Raw genomic sequence first — 21,580 nt, 5'->3', positions numbered from 1 at the left:
ACGGGGGCCATTTTGTTTAAACCCCTCGGCCCAAAATAAATGATAAGTTTGTGCGGAACCGGAGGCCCCAGTACGACAATAACACGTCCGATAACACAACACAACATGACTCACTGACGCTCCGGTGTTTGTGTAGCGATCAGGCATATCTGGTCATACGGTGGGTGCGGTTTTGTCGTCTTATGAAAATATCGTCAGGGCGATTTGTGTGCGTTCAAGTCGAGCGTGAGGAGACAAACGTTGTGTAAAAGCCTCGTGCACGTTTGGATCTCCTCGCGGTGCGGATCTGCCAAATCCTCCTGTAAACACGAGCAGAAAAGACGAGGAAGTGCTACACACGACACAGGTACCACGGACCAAACCTCCGACTGAACAAACACTGGCGTTTGTAGTCGTGGTTCTTTCAGCCATTATCATCTTCACCGGTGAAAAAAGTACGAACAGAAAAGGAGCTTTTATTTCCCCCGCGACAAAATACACAACATTCAAATATCTTTTTTTTTTGACTCTGCATTCATTATTACAAAGGCCTGTAGGAACTAGCACATTGCTACACACACACACACACACAGACACACACACACACACACAGACACAGACACAAACGTACACACACAGATAGACAGAGACACACACACACACGTACACACACACAGAGACACAGACACACACAGACACACACACACGTACACACACAGACACACACACAGATAGACAGAGACACACAGACACAGTCACAGACGTACACACACACACACAAACACAGACACACACACACAGACACACACACACAGATAGACAGAGACACACACACAGACACACACACGTACACACACACACGTACACACACACACACACACACACACACGTACACACAAACGTTATCAACATGAGGCCCAAGGGCCAAATCAGGCCCGCCAAGCAGTTTAATCTGGCCCACAACACAGCTGCATGATAGAAAAATAAAAAGTATTTTGTTTATCAATTTAATTCTGGGTTGATACTAGTTTATACCTGGTTTGTACTAATCTAGTCCTGGTTTAAATCTGGATCAGAACTGGTTTGTGCTAGTCCAGTCCTAGTTTAAATCTGGTTCAGAACTGGTTTGTGCTAGTCTAGTCCTTGTTTGAATCTTGTTCTGAACTAGTTTGTGCTAGTCTAGTTCTTGTTTGAATCTTGTTCTGAACTGGTGTGTACTAGTCTAGTTTAAATCTGGTTCTGAACTGGTTTGTACAAGTTTATATTTGATTTCTCACAAAAACCTAATCCAAAACATCGTTGTTTTATTGTAGCAACAACATTTATTGAAACAGCGTTGTGGATATTTTGGGAAAGTAGAATAACCCTGGTCGACATCATGAAAGTTCAACAGACAAAATTACAAATATATATTGTATAAATCCATCCATTTCAGAGTAGAGTCGTTACAAGATTGTTACACACGTTTTTTTTATTTTACGCTCAAACTGCGACAAAATACCACCATGCGTTTGAAAAGACACATTCTGAGCCTAAGAACGACGTTAGCGGTTCAGGCTAAAGATGCTGGTCGCCTCACGTACAAAAAAACCTGCATTTTGGTTCACACTTTACAGTATCGGCTTCACAATATTGTCTCGATGCAAAAATAGTCATGTGCGCGATCAGGATAAATATCTTTGAAAAGATTATATCATTTATAAATATCATGGAGTGTTTTGTACAGAATGTTACTTTTCTCTGTGCGTATGCGCGTTTGGTCGTAGAAAATGCTCCTTTAAACTGGATGTTTTCTTGATCGAGATCAAAAGGAAGAGACACGACCCAATCAACCATTGTTTTCAAGCCACTAAACTTTAGTTCTGGGGTAAATGCGCAATAACCGCCCATTTCGAGGTTATGGAAGTTAATTCCCATTCATATTTCCCAAAGAAACGTAAATAATGATATGAAAAGTTTAAAAGCTGGCTGGAAATAAGTTAATGTCGTAACTAATGACCACAACATCAAACTTTTGTAAAATAATCTATTTCTGATGGTGAAATATTAAAATTTCCCAAAATGTCAAGTTTATTATGTGTTTTTTGGACTAAAAACAATTGTTATGTGGCAATCAATGGTAAAAATGAATGGGACATTTTACTTCCTGAACGTCAAGTGTTTTTGTACTGACCCCTGGTGGTTGCTTCATGGTACAGACGCCTTTAAAATACATTTTCAGGCAATTCTGCAAACCAATTAAGAGTCATTTTAAATCAAACCCTGAATAATTTGAACTATTACATAGAGAAACATGGTAATCTGATCTTGGTCGAGTGGAGAAGTATTAAAATGGCCGACCAGGCTATGTCTGCGGGGAAGAAATCCAAGACATAAAGGCACATTTAGTCACAAAAGGCTGGTCCTTCACTTTGATTTGGAACACTAGACAATCATCCTTTTAGCATTCAGTCATTGCCCTGTAAATTCACCATAAAATGTGTCAAAAAAAATTTACAAATTTGTTGCCATAGTTTTGCATTGTATCAGCGTCGACGCCCTGATGTTTAAGTCGAGAGGATCGTTATGAGCGCGACTGATTTCAGGGCGTTTCCGAACCCGGACGCCGCGCGCTGAGCCGACGCGTCAGCGAAGGCCGGGTCGTAACATTCATGTGCTGGAAAAAATGCTATCACAATTACCAATTCTGTTTTTACAAATTGCAGCATTCTTCTCTTTTTTTTTCTTTCCTTTTTTAACAAAGAATGTACAAAAAGTGCATGTTTGCGATTTGAAGATTTTGGTGTGTAAATATATATATATAGAACGGATTGTACGAGAGTCTTTAAAACGATTCCCGAAGGTTTCAAAGGCAGATAAAGTGGAACGAGGAAGTGGCGAATTCCTGTAGTTTGAGCCAAAATGGAGGTGTTTTCAGTGGCTCTCCTCCAGCCAGGACGGGCTCTCTCCTCCCGGCACTTTTAGCTTGATGTGGAACTGCTTCAGAGTCTGTTCCAGCTGCTCTTGGTTCCCGGCGTAGTACGCGGCGATGGCGTTGTGGAACAGGATGAGCTGATTGTGCAAGACTTTCACCTGCAGCAGGAGACGAGAGACACGCTCAGTTTGAATGTTTACAAAAGCTGATGTCTTAGCAATTGCATTTAGGCAAGGCGAGGCTATTTGTAGAGCACAGTTTGTACACAAGGCACAACAGGAAGAATATATACATTAAAATCACAAAGACACGTCAGACATCACAAAACCTTCATTTCTATTCATTTTTCAACAGTTTTGCTGACATAAATCATTAATTTTGTCCATGCTTAGTGATCCGCCAGATGCAAAAACAATATTATGACATGCGTCTCCAGGATGGACACATCTCTTTTAGATTGATTCTTTCCCATGTTTGACAGTCCCTAGATGTCAGCGCGCTATCTGCCTCTGCACACGTCTGTGCTGAGCGCATGTGTCTTTTACGACTGTATCTTTTAGCTATAAAGTTGGCAACATTTAGTGGTAAAACTATCAATGGGAAGTAAAGTTATTTCCTCCTGCAAACACTCAAAACACTAAACTAAAATGTTAAGGTGTAAAACTTGCCTCTGACAGGTTTTTACGATTTTCTAATTTTGACTTTCTTTGGTGTATTTATACCTGTTGTACATATAAATTATAGTTTTACACCAATCGAGCAGGTATTTGTAGAGAAAATGACAGGAAGTGACATCACACTGGGGATACTCATACCAGTTCAAAGATAATTTAGACAAAGAAACAACTTTTTTGACTCTCCAAACATGAATTCCTAGTGTGATGTCATCAATTACAAACAGGAAGTGAAATTATAAACCTATAAAATGCTAAAAAAAATTGCTATTCTGTGAAAACATTTTTATAACACATGAATCCGTTTAATCAAATATTATCAACTCTTACTATCATATTTTCTAGTTTTCTGGTTGATAAACACGGCCTTAAACCATTAAATCACACACTTCATCATCTCTGATCATCCGATAACTTTCCATAAACGATTGTCCTCAACATGTGTGAGTAAATAAAGTACTAAACTTCTGCAGCAAAAGCGAGCGTAAAGAGTCACAACAACAATATCTGACCTTGTTTTCCTCGAGGAACTTGAGCTTGACCGACACGTCGCTCCTCATCTTCTCGTACTTCTCCCGGTGGATCTGGAACTGCTGTTGGGACATCTCGATCTTGGGCACGGTGGCGGCGTCGCGGGGCCCCAGGTTCATCTCCTCCAGGTCGGTGCGATAGGCGTCGTACTCCACCCTGGCGAGAGAGAGGGGGCGGGTCGTTTTACTCGCCGTACGCTCACCTGCGGGGGCGGAGTTTCGAGGGGTTTACCTGGCGAACTCGTACTGCTTGATGTTGATCATGGTGTCTTCGATGGTCTTGTCCACCAGGGTGTTCACGCTGGAGATGAAGAAGTGGATGGCGGCGAGCAGAGTCTCTCCGTTCTTGGATAGGAGCTTCTGGGTCTCGGCGTTGTACCCGAACTCCTCCTGGTGGCACAGGATTGGCCCGGTTAGACTTTGGAGAGCGATACAAAACGGATTCCAGTAGTGTCCATTGTTCAGGTGTCTGTACTTCACTTACCGAATGACTATAAGTACAGATGCACTGCTCTAAAATTGAGTGGAATCCCCCAGGTTTACAGTTTTAAAATGGTTATACATATACGTTGAAACTAAAGGGTGTGGCCTTACGTGCAGCTCGGGGGACTTGAGGCTGAGGTCGGAGAAGGCGTCGGCCAGCTGCTTCTGCGTCTGCATGATCTGTGCCAGCTGCCCGGCCAGCGTCTGCGCCAGGCGGATCACTTGCTGGTACTTCCTCTTGTTGTCCCGCAGCACCTCGATTTGCGCCTCCAGCTCCAGGTCCACCGTTTTGGAACCTTTACCCAGCTTTTCGGACAAGATCTGCCGGGTGCACTGCGGGCGAGAGGAGAGGAGGGTGGTTACGGCGCGAGGGAGGTGGCAACGGCGCGAGGGAGGTGGCAACGGCGCGAGGGAGGTGGCAACGGCGCGAGGGAGGTGGCAACGGCGCGAGGGAGGTGGCAGAGGTAGAAATAAAGATAAATAAATAAAGAACATGAAGAAATAAAGAGCAAGAAAGTGATAAAAAAGAAAAACAAAACAAAAAAATGAAAGAATTTAATAAATGAATAAATAAATAAAAGATAATCAAAGATGACTCAAACATACAGAACATGAGTCAAAACCCGACATTGAGAAGGTAAATAGGAGAATCATTTCCATTTGACAGAATTTCCCTTGGAGATGAACAAACCCTGAAAACAAATTATAAATAAATAAATCTCACATAAATCCAAATTGCTCCAAAAAAAAAAAAAAAAAAAGGATTTTTTTTTTTTTTTTTTTGCTGATAATTGTATAGAATTATGAACATTTTAAAATTGGCCGCTCCAAACACAGCTGTTTGCTTAATTCTTAGTTTATCTTTGCTCTAAGAGTATTTTGAAATGCGCTATATAAAAACAAATGTATTATCATTAAAGTACACAGACATTGATCATATCATAGGCATATTCTTAATTACTGACTTTTATATAATGACTGATTAGTTTAGAAAAATAGCACTGGTCAACAAAAAAACACCGTGGCAACATTAAAAAAGTAAAAAACATCATTACTTTGTACGTGTTGATGCTCCATTTCCGGACCAGCTCCAGTTTTTCCAGCGCCGGGTTCCTGAGGTCGTCAGAGAGCACCAGCGCCCCACTCTGGGACTCGCCTTTCATTGGACCTGGACAAAAGAAAAGTAAGAATTTAATAAAACGATGAAATAAGTGAAAAAAATTACAGAAAATAAGTCGAATAATATTGTAAAAGCTGTTCAATGGACGTATGTAGAGTCATTTGCTTGAGCAAAGAATATATTTTATTGTTTTAGTTCAAGCTTCCAATAACCTTAAAGTGCCTGATTTCAAGAACATATTTAAATGGTCTAACGTGTTCCTAGTTCTCACAAAGCCTTTGGCACATGTTAGTATTCACATGCAGGAGGTAGAGTTCTAAAACTCTCTGTGATGTCATCAATGTGCGACGTGCCACTGAAAACACAAACATTGAACTGACACTTTTGTTTGTTAAATCATAGCTGTTATAATGTAATTCATATGGATTTAGGCCCTTGTTTACAGACTGGTTGCTAAGTAACAGTTGTGGAATGACCTCTACCCATGACATATTCGTGCCTGTGTCCAAACAGGAAGTACACATACGGTAAGAAAAGTTTACAAGAATGGTCAAACTGGGGACAAATAGGAAAAGTGTTTAGTAAAGTCTTAAATATAAATGTATGTCATTTAGACTTTAACCAACATAAAGATTGAGCATTTACTATTGTTGTTTGTATGTTGTTTTGTATATGTATATCCCTTATATGTATTGTTGTCTGTAAAGCACTTTGGGAAGCTCTGGCCGTTTTTAAATGTGCTTTAGTAATACATTTTATTTTATTAGAATCTTTTGCGTGTCATTAAAATTCATTTAAAATAACGCTAAAGGGAAGAAATGGGAAAACATTAGATTTGTGACATGTAAAGCTTAGATTGAGCGAAGGAGAAAGAGGCAGAAGTGAAAACATTAGATTTGTGACATGTAAAGCTTAGATTGAGCGAAGGAGAAAGAGGCAGAAGTGAAAACATTAGATTTGTGACATGTAAAGCTTAGATTGAGCGGAGGAGAAAGAGGCAGAAGTGAAAACATTAGATTTGTGACATGTAAAGCTTAGATTGAGCGGAGGAGAAAGAGGCAGAAGTGAAAACATTAGATTTGTGACATGTAAAGAGTAGATTGAGTGAAGGAGAAAGGCAGAAGTGAAAACATTAGATTTGTGACATGTAAAGAGTAGATTGAGTGAAGGAGAAAGAGGCAGGAGTGAGCGGACACACTCAAGAGGCGGTGAGGAGCGAGCCGGGCGCCTAGCAACCGCCGAGCTGGGAGCTACGGGCGTCGCTGGGGACGAGGGCGGGCTTGGCTGACCCCGAGGAACACGGCAAAGCACAATCGCACACGTGTCCGCCGAGCCACTTGCGTTTGTGGGAAAAAGGAAGAGGCGAGAACGTGAGATCAGAGGAAGCGCTAATTAAAATCAAACGGACGCGTGCGCAATTGAAATTCAAATGTCCTGCTCAGTGAGAAACGGCGGACACTCATGAACAAAGGTATATATTTATGACAAAGCAAGAGCGCGCGTGGATCGGGACAGTGCCATTCTGTGACAGGAATAAGCGGAAAAATGAAGAAGGTTTCAACTAAAGGAGGTAAAGGTAAGTAAGTAAGTAAATTTTATTTCTATAGCACCTTTCACAGACAGAGGTCACAAAGTGCTTCACAAAACACAGAATAAAACAATAAAAACACAAAAAACTTACAGTGAACAATACATATACAACAATATACAGTAAAATCAGTCCGTAAAACAAGTGCATTTAAAAGGCTTGACTAAATAAAAAGGTTTTAAGCTGACCCTTAAAAGCAGTAACTGAGTCCAGTGACCGCAGGGAGAACGGAAGGTGGTACTAAAGTGCCATTAACTCGATTTTAATTGCTTTCCATTCTCAAAGTTGTATTTGGAGTCATCCATGCGAGTTTTGAGTAATTTATTCAAACCGCGCTCACTCTTAAAGTGACGCATGACAGGTTTTTATGATGTTCTGATTTTGACTTTATTCGGTGTATTTATACCTGTTGTACATATAAATTATAGTTTTACACCAATCAAGCAGGTATTTGTGGAGAAAAGTTTAGAAATCTGTAGAAAATGACAGGTAGTGACATCACAGCAGGTCCGTGATTATGACGCGCCGCTCTGGGTAGCCCCCGTCAATTTGCAGATCCGAGGAAAGGAAATAGTCAGTTCTCTAGCTAAAGACTGCGGGAATGAATCAAAAAAACACTTTGGGCACATATATGAGGCACAAATAGCACTGTAAGAAGGCTAAAAGCTCTGAAAAGTCGATTTTGCATGATATGGGACCTTCAATTTTACAAACTTACAAATTTTTACTTTTTTTTTTTAATTAGCCAAAAGATTTTAGTTTTTCGGAGTGTTTGCTGGGTCATTTTTTCCTAGTGTGATGTCATCAATTACAAACAGCAAGTAAAATGTTATATTAAAAAAATAAAATAAAATGAACTATTCTGGGATAAAATGTTTATAAGTTTTAGTTAAATTTTAGATGTATAAAACTGCATTTCAGTTCAATGAGTCGTCCAACCTATAGGGGGCACTTTAAACGGTGAAACTGTGGGATTCGGCAGTGTCCTCTAGCCATTTGGGCTCAAACGACTCAATATTGTGCTTTAAAAAGTCCAGAACCCCTACTAACGATCCACGGTGGTCGTTGATCATAACTATAAACCGAACCCGTTCAAAGTGTGTGGAGCGCAGTACATTTACGCTAAAAACGATACCACAGCTTGAAATCCCAGTCACCTTGGAACGGCCCTGGTTCTCCGGCGCCCTCTGCTGTTGGAGAGAAGTGGTTCGGCGACATGCAGGAGTCCGACAGGTTCAACGCTCCGGGGCTGCCGGAGTACGAGTCCTGTCGGGAACGCAACACGGCTGAGATCAGTATTCATCACGTACGTTGTATACATCATTGTACAGTCGACAGCAGTAAAAAGTATCATTAGGATTCACTTCAGGTCATTTTAATCAACCACGTTATTTCCTCCTTAATCCGCTACGTCGCGTCTTCTAACCTCGTCACAACAGCGTTTGTGTGATCCTGCGTTGTCCTCGAGTGCTCGGAAAATTATCATTTTCACCCATCCCCTATCCCCACCCACATCGCCTGTGTTTAGTTTTGAAAAAAGTAAAAATACGAGTGATTCAGGAAGAGTTCTAACATGTAACGTCGCTGCTTTTCAACAATAAAAACATGTAAACGAGGATCTGCTGCTTTGAAGAGGCGGAGCTTATCAGTCCGAACAGGAAGTGGATGGAACCTTTACAATTATTGAGCCCTTTTAAATCAATCAATGAATAAAAGGTAAAATATGATCTACTTATGATAATAGTTCAAGCTAAAACTGCCCGTGTGCCACTCTTGTTTGTTCATAATTTAAGTTTTACAATGCGCCCGGTGCCAGGTGGCGCCCGGGGCCAGGGTGGTGGCGCCCGGGGCCAGGGTGGCGCCCGGTGCCAGGTGGCGCCTGGGGCCAGGTGGCGCTGTAGAGCTGTGGTCACTCTCACCCTCTGGAAGACCTGGTCCGGGCTCTGGTCCAGTTCTCCGTTGGTGGTGACGGGGATCTCTGCGGCTGAGCTTCGGTGTGCGTCCTCAGACATGGTGCTTTCCTGTGACACACACCACTCACAGTCAGACCTCTACAGCGCGCAGTAGAAGTAGAAGTAGAAGCAGTAGAAGTAGTAGTAGTATAAGTAGTAGTATAAGTAGAAGCAGCAGCAGTAGCAGTGATCTGAACACTAGTCAGCAGAGGCGCTGCCATCTGCTGGACAGGACTTTTTACATGCTGATTGGGTAATTGGTGTGATATAAACATGTTTAATAAATCAAGTTTATCATTGAAATCAGCATTTGATTTTCTATTCATGAGTTTCAGCCTCTTGTTATAGTAACATTTTGAGCACTTTTCACCATTACAAATCTGATCTTTAGTTTGAAGTTGTTATTTGCTATTGTCTTATTTTTTTCATCATTCTGAAACAAACCCACAGATTTATATTAGATTTTCACTGTATTTTCCGGATTATAAATCGCACCGGCCAAAAAAATGCATAATAGAGAAGAAAAAAATATTTAAGTCACTCCGGAGTATAAGTATATAAGTATAAGTTGCACCCCGGCCAAAACTATGAAAAAAGGTGCGATTTATAGTCCAGAAATTACGGTAATGTTTATGAATTATGAAGATAATTCTTACAGTCACTTTTATTTATTGAATGATATGTTAAGGATATGCTGAGTTACATCTTACAGAACAAATAAAATAAATAAAATGAAAACTAAATACAAATAAAATAAAATAAATTCTTCCCAAAAGCCCACATGCTGGTGCATCATGGTGCCTGGTGTGAGTCTTGAGCTATGGTCAGGTTTGATCCGTCTCTAAGGACCAGGCTGTGGGAGTGGCTCAGGTGGTTTGGACATGAAGAGGAGGACGATGTGCTGAGGACGATGTGCTGAGGACGATGTGCTGAGGACGTTGTGCTGAGGACGTTGTGCTGAGGACTGCTTTGGGTCATTGTAAGATAAGATAAGATTGTACACAGTAACTCATAGCCCTGATTATAACTTGAATGAATGACTCTGAAGATCATTGGCTCAGTGTTTGCTGCCGTAACCTCGGCCTTAGCTCCACAAGGTGGAGACAACAGCTGTTTGGCAACGAAAAGCACAACGTGGCGCCCCTCCCTGGCATGAATACAGCTGCTTATTGCACCAGACTTCAGAACTAGGACATCAACTCCTGAGTCACAACAATAAAAGGTTACACAATGTCACTATGGCCCTAGGCCCTAGACTTAACACATATGCAGTGACTCACAAGCAACTACAAGTCTATAGCATGTTTATTACAAGTTGAATATTGACTATTGTTGGTGTAAAGATTTTTGTGATATTTTTAATAGGAAAATTCTATAAAAGTCAATAGAACTGGCTCTTGTATTCCATTTACAATACGAACACCACCGAAATAAAAAATAAATCTAAAAAGGTAATCGTAATCTGCCCGTTATCAGTAAAGCTTCAAGGACACGTCGCCTGTGCAAAGCCATTTATTTACAAGCATGATTTTTTTAATGATCGTTAAACCGCCGTCATAAAGCGCTTCCTGCTGGCCTTATGTTCAACCAATCCGGGTTTGACATCATAAAGAGGGGCGTGTGCCGCGTTTGCATCTGGCTCGTTTGCATGATATCGGCTGTGACCATCTGACGTGTGCGTTTGGTGCCGACATCTACAATATATTATCCACGTGAACAGAAGTGTCCTGTGACCCGGCTCGTGAATGTTTTAGAGACACTCGATGCTACGGCGACGGCCTCCCAGACACGCACCCGCTCTGGAACCAACGGCTGATAACAAAGAGGATCAAAGCATGGAAAATGTAATAACGTCGTCGAGTTACACGGGAAAAAAATACAGTTTCATACTGATACCAGGACAATTGATTATTAGTATTATTTATTGAGTTATATATAAATATGCACATAAGTAATTAATGTGTATATATAATTTTTTTTTTTCCGTCTTTAGTGTCATTCGTGCTCGTATGAAGAATCCTGGTTAGAAAGTCCTCTCTCCGAGCGTCATAACCACTCTGAATTTAACCGATCTGTGATGTCATAGGTCGAGTTCTGAGAATCTTTTGTGCAGTTTTTAAAGTCCGTGAATCATCTCCAGATTCGTTATGAGCTTATTTCTGCCTCAAATCACATCATCATAATCATATTCATGTCGGAGGAAAGCTAGCGTTTGTTGATCTCATCTATGTAATTCCCTCTCCTGCCAGAAGATGGAGTCGATGTTTGGCGTAAACTGAAATCATTTTAGTTTTTGTAATCTTTTTTTTATTTATTCAAAAACATGAGATGCCAAACAAAAGATAATAAAGAGTATTTTTAATGACCAACAAATATAAAAAATAATGCTTAATATTTGTCCTTTAAGGTTATTTTTGGTAAGAATCTGAAAGTTGCTTATTCTTTAATTTCACATATATATATTTTTTATTTTGGCTCATGTTTTAGAGTATTTTAAGCCCAGATAACGATAACTATGAGTACAAAATACAATGATTTTAATTTTTCTGTTTAATCATTTGTAATGGTGCAGTATCAACAGGGTGTTTATCAAATACAAACAAGATGGATTTGGACAATTAATACATTCTCAGTAAAATATGTGCACAGCGAATGAGGTCAGCTGACTACTTATCCAGAGTATCTGGAATGACCATGGAATTACAAGCGAAGGGGAAGTCCACTCTGAAATGTTTTTTCTTTCTTCTTCATTAACTTTAAAATTACTTTCCATTGTAAATAATATTCAGCTCATATCTGGGACTCTCTTTGCAATGTAGGAAAATGCAATAAATCACACAAAAAAAAAAAACACATCTCCGACTAAGGCTGGGTTTGTTTGAGAAATCTTACGAGGATTTTTTTCAACGAGCCTGATTTTCTGAAAAAGTTTGGGATACATTTTCTTATTACATCTAATATTCAGAAACACACCCTTAAAGTGCAGTAAACGTACTGTAGTAAATGAAACGTCACATCGAGGCTGTACTAACCCAGAAATATTGACTATAGTCTAATCCTGGATGGGTCAAATGTCGATTAATCGCAACTATTCGATCAATGAGATAAGTTAGTAATCAAATAATCATTATATTGACAATAAACAGACCCCAAAACAGAGCAGATGTTTTATGACCCGCACAAAGCAGGAATTACATAACAATGACACGAGGAAACTTGTACTTTTAGCATTTTTGATCAAAAAACAATATTATCTGTAACATATCAGGACGAGCTCAAGCGGCGTCATCTCAACTTCATCTGGGCCAATTAAGTAAAAATCTGATATTTACAGGCATATTTCGCTTACTAAACAACTAATCGATTGGCAAAATGGTCGTTAGTCAAATGCGGAGGACGCGTTTCTCTTCCGATTGTAACTAAAACCTTGAGATGGTGTGACGTAGAATGGAGATGGACCGGTTTCCTGCACATAGCGACCTTAAAAGCTCCAGAAAAGACCGATGAGATGTTTGAACGCTTATAACGTCACCCGTGCACAGCGCAAAATGTCACTGCTGCTCTATTTGCAGTGAAACATGGTAGAGGATGTGGAAAATTAGCCGCTATATACAAATATTTGCCTTTATTGTTATACTTTTCTTATGTAGAGCGCTGTCCTGTAGCAACATAAGTAAAGTTTCTAGTTTTACATATATATATTACATCATTTTAAGGTGATAAGAGATGTCAGTATCAGCGTTGAACGACATATCACTCAATCTATTTATTTTTCAAGCGATATCCATTATTTGGCTCGTGGCTGTGGAAGATACTGCACCATATTTGCCCGTGTCAATATCAAACGTTCAGCGAGGCCCACGAATTGTAGCAAAGTTCTCAAATTAACTTCAAATTTCCGTCAAAATGTTTACAAAATCGGCCAATCTCTATATAACATATTTTCCAGAGTATAAGTCGCACCAGCCAAAAAATGCATAATAGAGAAGAAAAAAACATATACAAGTCGCACTGGAGTATGAAATGTGGTTGCAAGTGTGAAAATAACAAATAATATCACATATAAGTCGCTCCGGTGTATAAGTATATAAGTATAAATATAAGTAAAAGTCGCACCACGGCCAAAACTATGAAAAAAGGTGCGACTTATAGTCCGGAAAATACGGTAAGCACAAACACCGACTATCCTGGTCAAAACCATAGCTATTTCGTTTTTTATAGGACAGTATGGCGTTAAATGGGGGAGAAGAGCAATGACATTCAGCAAATATAACAGCGTTTGTGGCTTTGGGTTGATTTGTAGTTGGAACAATACGAGAGGACTGGGAACAGCAAACAGCAGCCGGAAGAGTCACATTCCAGAGCCACAAAAGACAGAATGTGACCATGTGACCGCACCATGTGCAGTGCACCCACAAACGGCATGACTTACACACGGGATAACGGGGAGAATATGGGAGAGGGAAAAGCCGCTACTCAAGCTGCCGTTAGTAATAAACTGTGAAAAATATTTAAAAATACGTCGATACTAAAACTAGTACTGATGCAAAAATATAAATCATAAAGACGGGACAAAACCAGATCTGATATAAGACCACAGGAAGAAAGTACCGTATTTTCTGGACTATATGTCGCACCTTTTTTCATAGTTTTGGCCGGGGTGCGACTTATACTTAGGCTACCCCAAATAAATTGTCTGTTTGCTGTAACCCGAGTCAACATTTTTTAAGTGGCTCGGGCGGTAGGCAAATTCTTATTTTTTTTTGCTTTGAAGGCAAAAAAAAAATGATCAAAATTTTGGGGGAACATGCGGGGGACACGGGCGCCGCCATGTTTGTTGTGATGACGCTGCTGGGCGTGTTTCAATCCCAGAATGCATTTGCGTAAGTCAAATTTCACACCCTGACAGAGAAACACATGTCCTATGCAGACCTCAGTGGCGCCGACAGAGATAAACCAACTCGATAAAAGCAATATGACAACTCCTGCGCGGGTTCTGATTTGTAACAGACGCATGTGGAGGACTGAAAATGAAGACGTACATGTGTAGCGCAGTGCGTTTTCAGACCTTTAGGATGACAGAGGTTTAACAGCGTGATAAAACTATTCAACACGGCGGTTTAGGAAAGACCGGTCGGTGAGTCTGCAAAATAATTGAAAAATAAAAGATTTTGACGTTTTTTCAACAAAATGCCGAATTTTTTTTCTTCTGTCGGCTAATTTCATAACGGGTCGGTCGGGTTACGGCAAACAGACATATTATTTTGCCTAGCCTTATATTTATACTTATACTCCGGAGCAACTTATATTATTTGTTATTTTCAAGCTCACAACCTTATTTCATACTCCAGTGCTACTTATATATGTTTTTTTCTTCTCTATTATGCATTTTTGGTTGGTGCGACTTATACTCCCATGTGACTTATAGTCCGGAAAATACGGTACTATTATTTTGGGTCGATTGTAGCTTTTTTGTTATTGTTGTGGTATTGAAATTGTTGTCGAGTCTATTGCCTACGTTTTGTTGAGTGTGAAACTCGATATAAAAATAACTATGGGATCTTTGTATTAACATGAACATTTGGTGGTTGTAGATTTCAGTATACTTCATTTGTACCTGCGGTTATTTGTTAATATTACGACTGAAGTATAAATTCAATTGCAAAACAATTTATATTCAAGTGTTTACATACTAATGTTAGGGTGCATTATGCATTTTCTCTGGTCTCCATGGAGATTGTATTCCTTTGTCTGGAAAATTCCACAGTACAGCATTAAGTCAGATATCATGTCTGTGAATTTTTATTCATTATTTTAATTCAAATATGCCATAATTTAGTTTTTGAATATTTAGTTGATGTTCATTTCTATTTATTTATTTTATTTTCGCTCTGGTCAGTTTCAGTTGTGTTTTTGTTTGTTCCGTTTATGCATTTGAAAATGGAAATAAAATAAATAAAAAATAAAACGGAAAGAAATTAATAATAAAAATAAAAATAAAAGCTACTGCACTTGAAAAAACATTTCGGGCACTGATTGTGCTCTCACGCAATATTAATTAATAAATAATTAAACACAATGAAGTATAAATATGACTCTTTCTCGCACTTACCTCAGCTCTAACCACTTACCATTTTGCTGAAAACATGTGAACAAACATCGACAATTATAATCATCATTCTGCATTCTCACAAACAGCATTGATTTGAATTGATTGGCGGTTTCAACAATCACGAGTTGAGCCGGCGTAAAGCGGAGAAATCACAAACATCACATTGGGCAGCGTCGCAGAGCAATCAGAAAAGCCACGGTGATGCACCAAGCGGAGAAAACAACCAGCTCGCAAAGCACCGCCACAGCTACTCACTACAACCAAGGCCACGTCGTCAAGGCAACGAGTAGAAAAGACTCAAAAATGTTTCAACACAGTGATATGGTACGGGTCAATTCAGAGTAAAAGTTTGAATTCACTGCACTTTTATAATGCGTGTATTTAAAATCAGTCAGTGGTTCAGTAAAAAGGATGTAGTTTAGAGCATAACTTTTCATTCAGATTCACTCATTTGTAATTTTCATAATTTACTCGGGTCAATCCTCTGTTATTAGAAGTATTGGAGGTATTTGGAGCAGATTTAACACTTCAGAGTAAGAAATTTGACTTTTTTGTGTGTTAAATGGCACTGATTGCAAGTTTTGTTTATGATCAGGAATGTATTGAAAGCCATTTTAATTTTGGAGATATTTATTTGTCAGGTGCTCTCTATTTTTATTTCGTTTTTTAAAAAGCAAAAAGAAATAAATTGTAAAAATTTTGCTTGTTGAACGTCTTTGTAAGTCCCTGTGATGCTTAAATATGAATTTTCAGGGCGTTTGAAGAGCCCGTCGTCGCCCCCTGCTGTCTCGGAGCAGAAAACAAGCCTTGCAACATTGAGCTCCGCCTCTTTAAATAGTTTCTAATGTTTTTGTATGTGATCGTACTGCCTCGCTACATAAAACGATCAAAAAAATAAAAAAATAAAACACGTTTGTGTCTGTTCTCCGACAGTGTATTTTCACAAAGGAAGCTGCAGGGGGAGCTCTATTGCTTAAGTTGCTTAGTTCTGCTTTAAGAGTGTACTTTCAACACTAATCCAAGTAGATTCTTCTAGTTTCTTGCGCTAATTGGCACTAATTCGATGTCTGGCTTGTTTAGGACTTCAAGCATGGTGATTAAGATTTTTCAGTTCCACAATTACAAAATTAATGTAGCAATACTTTTCAAAACCGTCCTTGTATTAAGACTGAAAGCCACGTTTCTTTGTAAAAAATAACACTGAATCTAAAATTGTGACCCGTTTCTTTGACATTTTGCTCAGTGCGTAAAAAAAAAATACAATATATCCAAAAAGTACAAACCGGTACCATACCACAATGTTGAAAACTGCCAAATCAAAGTCTCACAGATATTTAGCGAAGAACCCACCACCATAAGCTACAGACACCGACACAGAGCCACGGCTACGGACCGCTAACCCAGCGCTTCGGCGTCACCTTGGTTTCCGCCTGCACATCTCCGCCCTCCTCTGGCAATCCCGGCGTGTCTTCGCTCACACCGCCAGTAGCTCGTGCCTCGCCGCCGCGTACAACTACCGCCCTCTCCTCTTGAATCGCGCCATCGTCTTGCCGCTGCCTTTCCGACCTCGCCCCGTCTTCGCTCTCCTCGCCGCTATCTATTTCCACGTCGTAAAGCTCGCCGGACCTATCCTCTGCGCTATCGCCGGCGTCGTCCGCATCGCTAGCGCCGTCCGCATCGCTAGCGCCGCCGCTGTCCGCATTCTCCTCGCTCAAGCTCTGCCCTGCCATGTCACTCTCCGCACAAAGTTCCTCTGCGGAGGTCTTCCCCGACTCTGCCTCAAGACTAACTTCCTCCATACCTGAAAACAAACACACCACAGTTCATGCACAGGTTCTCGTGTTCCGTTGGCCGAATTACATTTAAAGGGGACGCGTTATACTTTTGTTCGTAGCACTTCTCTGGTGCCCAGAGTCAGGACAAAACATGGGGAATCTGCGTTTCAGTTTTATGCAGCTAAAATCTGGAACAGTCTTCCTGAAGATGTGAGACAGGCTTCTACTCTGACAATGTTCAAATCTAAGCTAAAAACAGTTTTGTTTAGCTGCGCATATGACTGAAAGGATTTTTTCTTTGCACTCTTCTCTTTTGTTTGTGATTTTATTAGTTTAGAAAATCAGTTGGATTGATAATTTTTAATTTAGTTAATTTTATTGTAGTTAATTTTTATCTTTGCACTCTTCTCTTTTGTTTGTGATTTTATTAGTTTAGAAAATCAGTTGGATTGATAATTTTTAATTTAGTTAATTTTATTGTATTTCTGTTTCTGTAATTTCTTTGTGATTTGAATGCATTTTTCCTGCTGTGTGAAGCACTTTGAATTGCCTTGTGTATGAAATGTGCTCTACAAATAAACTTGCCTTGCCTTGCCTTCATATTTAGCTGTAGCGTAAGTAGATCCTCATTGTACATTTTGTTCACTGTAAACCGCGATATCGATTTAAAACGGCTCCGTAATAGAAACGGGTTCTTTGACTTCCTGTTCAAAAGTGCAGACCTGACAAGCCCCGCCTCTTCATAGTCACGTTACACTGGATTGTTATTTGCATGTTCTTGTTGTTGAAACGTGGCCAAGAGACATTTCAGAATTCTACACGTGTCACTCTGAATAATCGCGACTGAGTGCAGGCATGTGGGCGGGGATAGGGGGTAGGTGAAAACAGGAATTTTCTGAGCACTCCCGGCCACAGCTGCAGGACAATACAGGATGAATCAAAATACAACACACAAAATATATAAAACAAGAGTAAACTAATGATGAGGAAACACAGTTGTAACGAGGTTAAAAGCAGATTTAACAAAACAAAAAAGTGCCTCAGTTTTGCTAGTTTTTTTTTGTTGCATTTTTTAATCTCCAAGTGTTTCTTTTTCACTTCCTGGATGGACCTGGCCTGCAGATGGTGACTTAAGGTCATTCTAATACTGCTACCAGGCAACCAAGCTGTGAACAAGGACCAACGCTTGTTTACTTTACACAACAGAAGCTGTTTAACAAAGTAAAATATGACAACACCTTTATTTTTGTTGAATCAATGTTTACACGGTCAGAAAAAAATGTTCCTTGTAAAGTATCCTTGCATATTCTATGGAATTGTGTGTATTTTTGGCAGTGTTGAGAGGAAGTGCTTTTCTAAAACTTTGATTTTTCCTGTCATTTTCAACTTAAATTTTAACATTTCTTCACTGCCTCTTGACTGATGTAAAACTGTAATAAATGTTCAGTACTATCCCACCACATGATGTACAATAATTAGAAAAAACATGTAGAACTTTGAAAAATATACGTGTGAAGTGTAAATAGACTACTCTTGCGTCGTGAAGGGTAGAAGAAGGTAGAAGAGTTTGAGATAAGAAATGTAACAGTGAGTTCTGTATAAGCCCCGTCAGTAGCACTGTGATATTTAAACATCTGATTTTACAATTGAGTGTTGAAGACAAATTTCAGTTTTATTTTGGAACATTCAGCTAGAATTTTATTGAGAATTTTCCCGTAATTTTTTCTTTTTTTTTTATACATATTTTTATTATCATTAACTGAATACCTGAATAAAATTGTAAGTTTCTTATTTCACGCTACAATATTTTGAAACCAATTTTGAAAGTGCATGTGACGGATCAGACCAAACATTTCCCAGTTTGACAATTTTGTTGAAGTTTAAAATGCCATTTCCTGGTTGGACACGAGCATGCACAGCGGTGATGCCACAACTGTTACCTAGCAACCGCATTGTAAACAAGAGCCGAAAGCCATACATATTTACATACACAACAGTCGCGATGTGACAGATAACAACACCCGATTACACCTTTACCTTGTTAAATAACCGTATAAACTTAAAAAACATGCTGCAGTTGCGTGTAACTCGTGAACGTCGCTTAATGATGACATAGAGGGATTCTGCACCGCTTCTTCCGGTCATTTTCAACACTTATTTCCCTAAATTCATTGACAAATTGCCACTGGACAGATGTAAAACGACGACGAATATTTACCACATGTGAACAACTCCGCCCAAACTAAGACGTAACTCGAAAAAACATGAGATCTTTAAAACGCGCCGCACTTTCGCCGTAAATCGCGGACTGTCGCGTTCTCGTCTCCGTCGTTGCCACGTTACGGACCGAGGCGACCGTTAAAACGTATAGTTTCCTACCGCGTCAGGTGAAACGACCTGTTGCGCCAACGATACACACGTGACCGCCGCAATAAACTCCGCATCAACACAAGTGACAAAAAAACACAAAAACATTTAACGATTAAAACTGCACAAAGTAAACGCATCAACCGCTGTGGACGCGTTATTAGTGAAAGTTGTGGCGGAAGGACGCGGTTAGCTCGATGGACGTGACGAGATGATGCTTAACGAGCTAACGCGCGCCACGCTAACACGATAAACATTAGCGGTGCGTGCGCAGTGCTCGTTTTCAAATGGCTCGGTGGTCGGTTAAAGTCGTTAGAGACGATCAAAAAAGTTGAAATTACCCGTGCAGGTCCGTGGCTAACGCTCTGGTCGCTAGCTGTCAGCGGCGGGTAGTTAGCCGCGGTACGAACTGTCTGTTCCGTGTGGCGCGTGCAGCAGCGGCGGGGCTCGCGGTCACGTTTACGCGTCTCTCCCGGTCATGGAACGGGACGTGCGCGGGGAGGGTGGGGGAATGTATCGTCCGCGTCCGTTCGCTCTTTGCGGTTCAGCGACACCGGGACGTTGTGCTGCTCGAACCCCGGAAAGAGAGAAGACTGGTCCGCTGCGGGGCCCTCGGGTGTCGTCGGGTGTCATCCGCGTCAAACTGCATGGCACTGGCTGGTCAAGTCTGCCCCCGCGCGGGCAAACTGAAGAAGTGCAGCTTTGTGGATAAACTACTACTACTAATACCACTAATACTACCACTAATACTACTAATACTATTACTACTACTAATACCACTAGTACTACCACTAATCTTATCTTATCTTAATACTACTAATACTACTACTACAACCAATACCACTAATACTACTACTAATACCACTAATACTACTAATACTATTACTACTACAACTACTACTACTAATACCATTATACTACTAATACTATTACTACTACTACTACTACTAATACCACTAATTTGGAGTTTTTATTTATTTATAGGAGATCTTCTACTGAAAGTGTTTTTCAGACTTCCTATAAGTGATCTGTTCTTCTGGATCTACCTCTGTATCTACCTGCGTTGCACCAATGAAATTTCCCCATGTGGGACAATAAAGGAATATCTTATCTTAATATCTTATCTTAATACTACTACTACGACTACTTCTAATACCACTAATACTACTAATGCTAATACTACTACTACTATTACTAATACCACTAATACTACTACCACTACTATACTACTTATACTACTACTACTTATAAGATAAGATCCTTTATTGTCCACACATGGGGAAATGTTGGTGTTACAACACAGTAGATACAGAGGGAAAGGACAGATAACTTATAGGAAGTTTAAAAAAACACACTTATACTACTACTAGTTATACTACTACTACTTATTCTACTAATACTACTACTTATACTACTAATAATAATAATTATTATTATTTCCATGATATTATCATTATTATTATCACTAATTAATTAATTCGTTAATTATGTTATATAAATTATTCTACATAGATACTTTTACAACATTTCCTAGCTGTCTTGTAAGTCTACTAACTAATAATATGAATAATGATAATGATGAAGATGATTATGATGATAATAATAATAATAATATTAATGATTATTTTATAAATGATTCTACTGAGATACTAGTACAAAATAGCCCATCTGTCTACAGAAGACAGGCTAGTGTATCATTTGTATTAACATGTTTATGAGTAAATAAGTGTAGTTGTATGTTTTGCACAGGTCGGTGTTATTCCTGAATGGTCCAAAACTGATCCATAGTTAAAATTAAAAAATAAATAAAAAGCTTCTCAGAGCAGCTCCACCAGATTGAAAATGACTTTCGGATGGAAGTCGAAACATCTCGACTTCAAAAACATCGTCCTGCTGACTACCTCTAGATCTTCTCTTAACTATATGTTTTGCGCATATTTAGTTGAAATATATATATTTTTCAAGTTATTCTCATAATATAATACATCCATGGTTATTCTTCAATTCTTTTGCCGAAAGAGCGAAAACTTAAAGTCCCATGAGCCTCTTCGCGGGGCACGCAGGATGACGACATGACGCAAACCAC

General features: G+C 39.7%; 1 protein-coding gene across 2 annotated transcripts; it reads right to left on the bottom strand.

Annotated features, from left to right (window-relative positions):
- Positions 1-2,889: 2,889 nt before the first annotated feature.
- On the bottom strand, positions 2,890-19,896 carry arfip1 (ADP-ribosylation factor interacting protein 1 (arfaptin 1)). 2 transcript variants are annotated; one of them, XM_072464079.1, is made up of 9 exons: positions 19,836-19,894; positions 16,771-17,153; positions 9,208-9,309; positions 8,446-8,554; positions 5,636-5,748; positions 4,692-4,913; positions 4,330-4,487; positions 4,080-4,254; positions 2,890-3,051 (listed from the first exon to the last, which is right to left on the bottom strand). In XM_072464079.1, exons 2-9 carry the CDS (start codon positions 17,149-17,151, stop codon positions 2,893-2,895), a joined length of 1,419 nt encoding a protein of 472 aa, XP_072320180.1. In that variant the 5' UTR covers positions 17,152-17,153; positions 19,836-19,894; the 3' UTR covers positions 2,890-2,892. The 2 variants fall into 2 exon arrangements, with proteins under 2 accessions (XP_072320180.1, XP_072320182.1); XM_072464081.1 differs by lacking the exon at positions 16,771-17,153 and having other exon boundaries at positions 19,836-19,896.
- Between the last annotated feature and the right edge of the window lie 1,684 nt (positions 19,897-21,580).

This window comes from Eucyclogobius newberryi, unplaced genomic scaffold (genome assembly GCF_026437365.1).
Source record: "Eucyclogobius newberryi isolate DKJ021-1_F unplaced genomic scaffold, fEucNew1.0.hap1 SCAF_4, whole genome shotgun sequence".
NCBI lineage: Eukaryota > Metazoa > Chordata > Actinopteri > Gobiiformes > Gobiidae > Eucyclogobius > Eucyclogobius newberryi.
Note: the sequence above shows the minus strand (reverse complement) of the source record. Positions and strands in the feature narration are given on the sequence as shown.

Bases quoted from the DNA above. Each gene is read 5' to 3' on its own strand.
- arfip1 (XM_072464079.1), bottom strand. From the start codon at position 17,151: ATGGAGGAAGTTAGTCTTGAGGCAGAGTCGGGGAAGACCTCCGCAGAG. The intron at 5,749-8,445 runs GTGACTGGGATT...TCTTTTGTCCAG, and splicing joins AGAACCAGGGCCGTTCCAAG to GTCCAATGAAAGGCGAGTCC. The intron at 4,255-4,329 runs GTAAACCCCTCG...CTCTCTCGCCAG, and splicing joins AAGCAGTACGAGTTCGCCAG to GGTGGAGTACGACGCCTATC.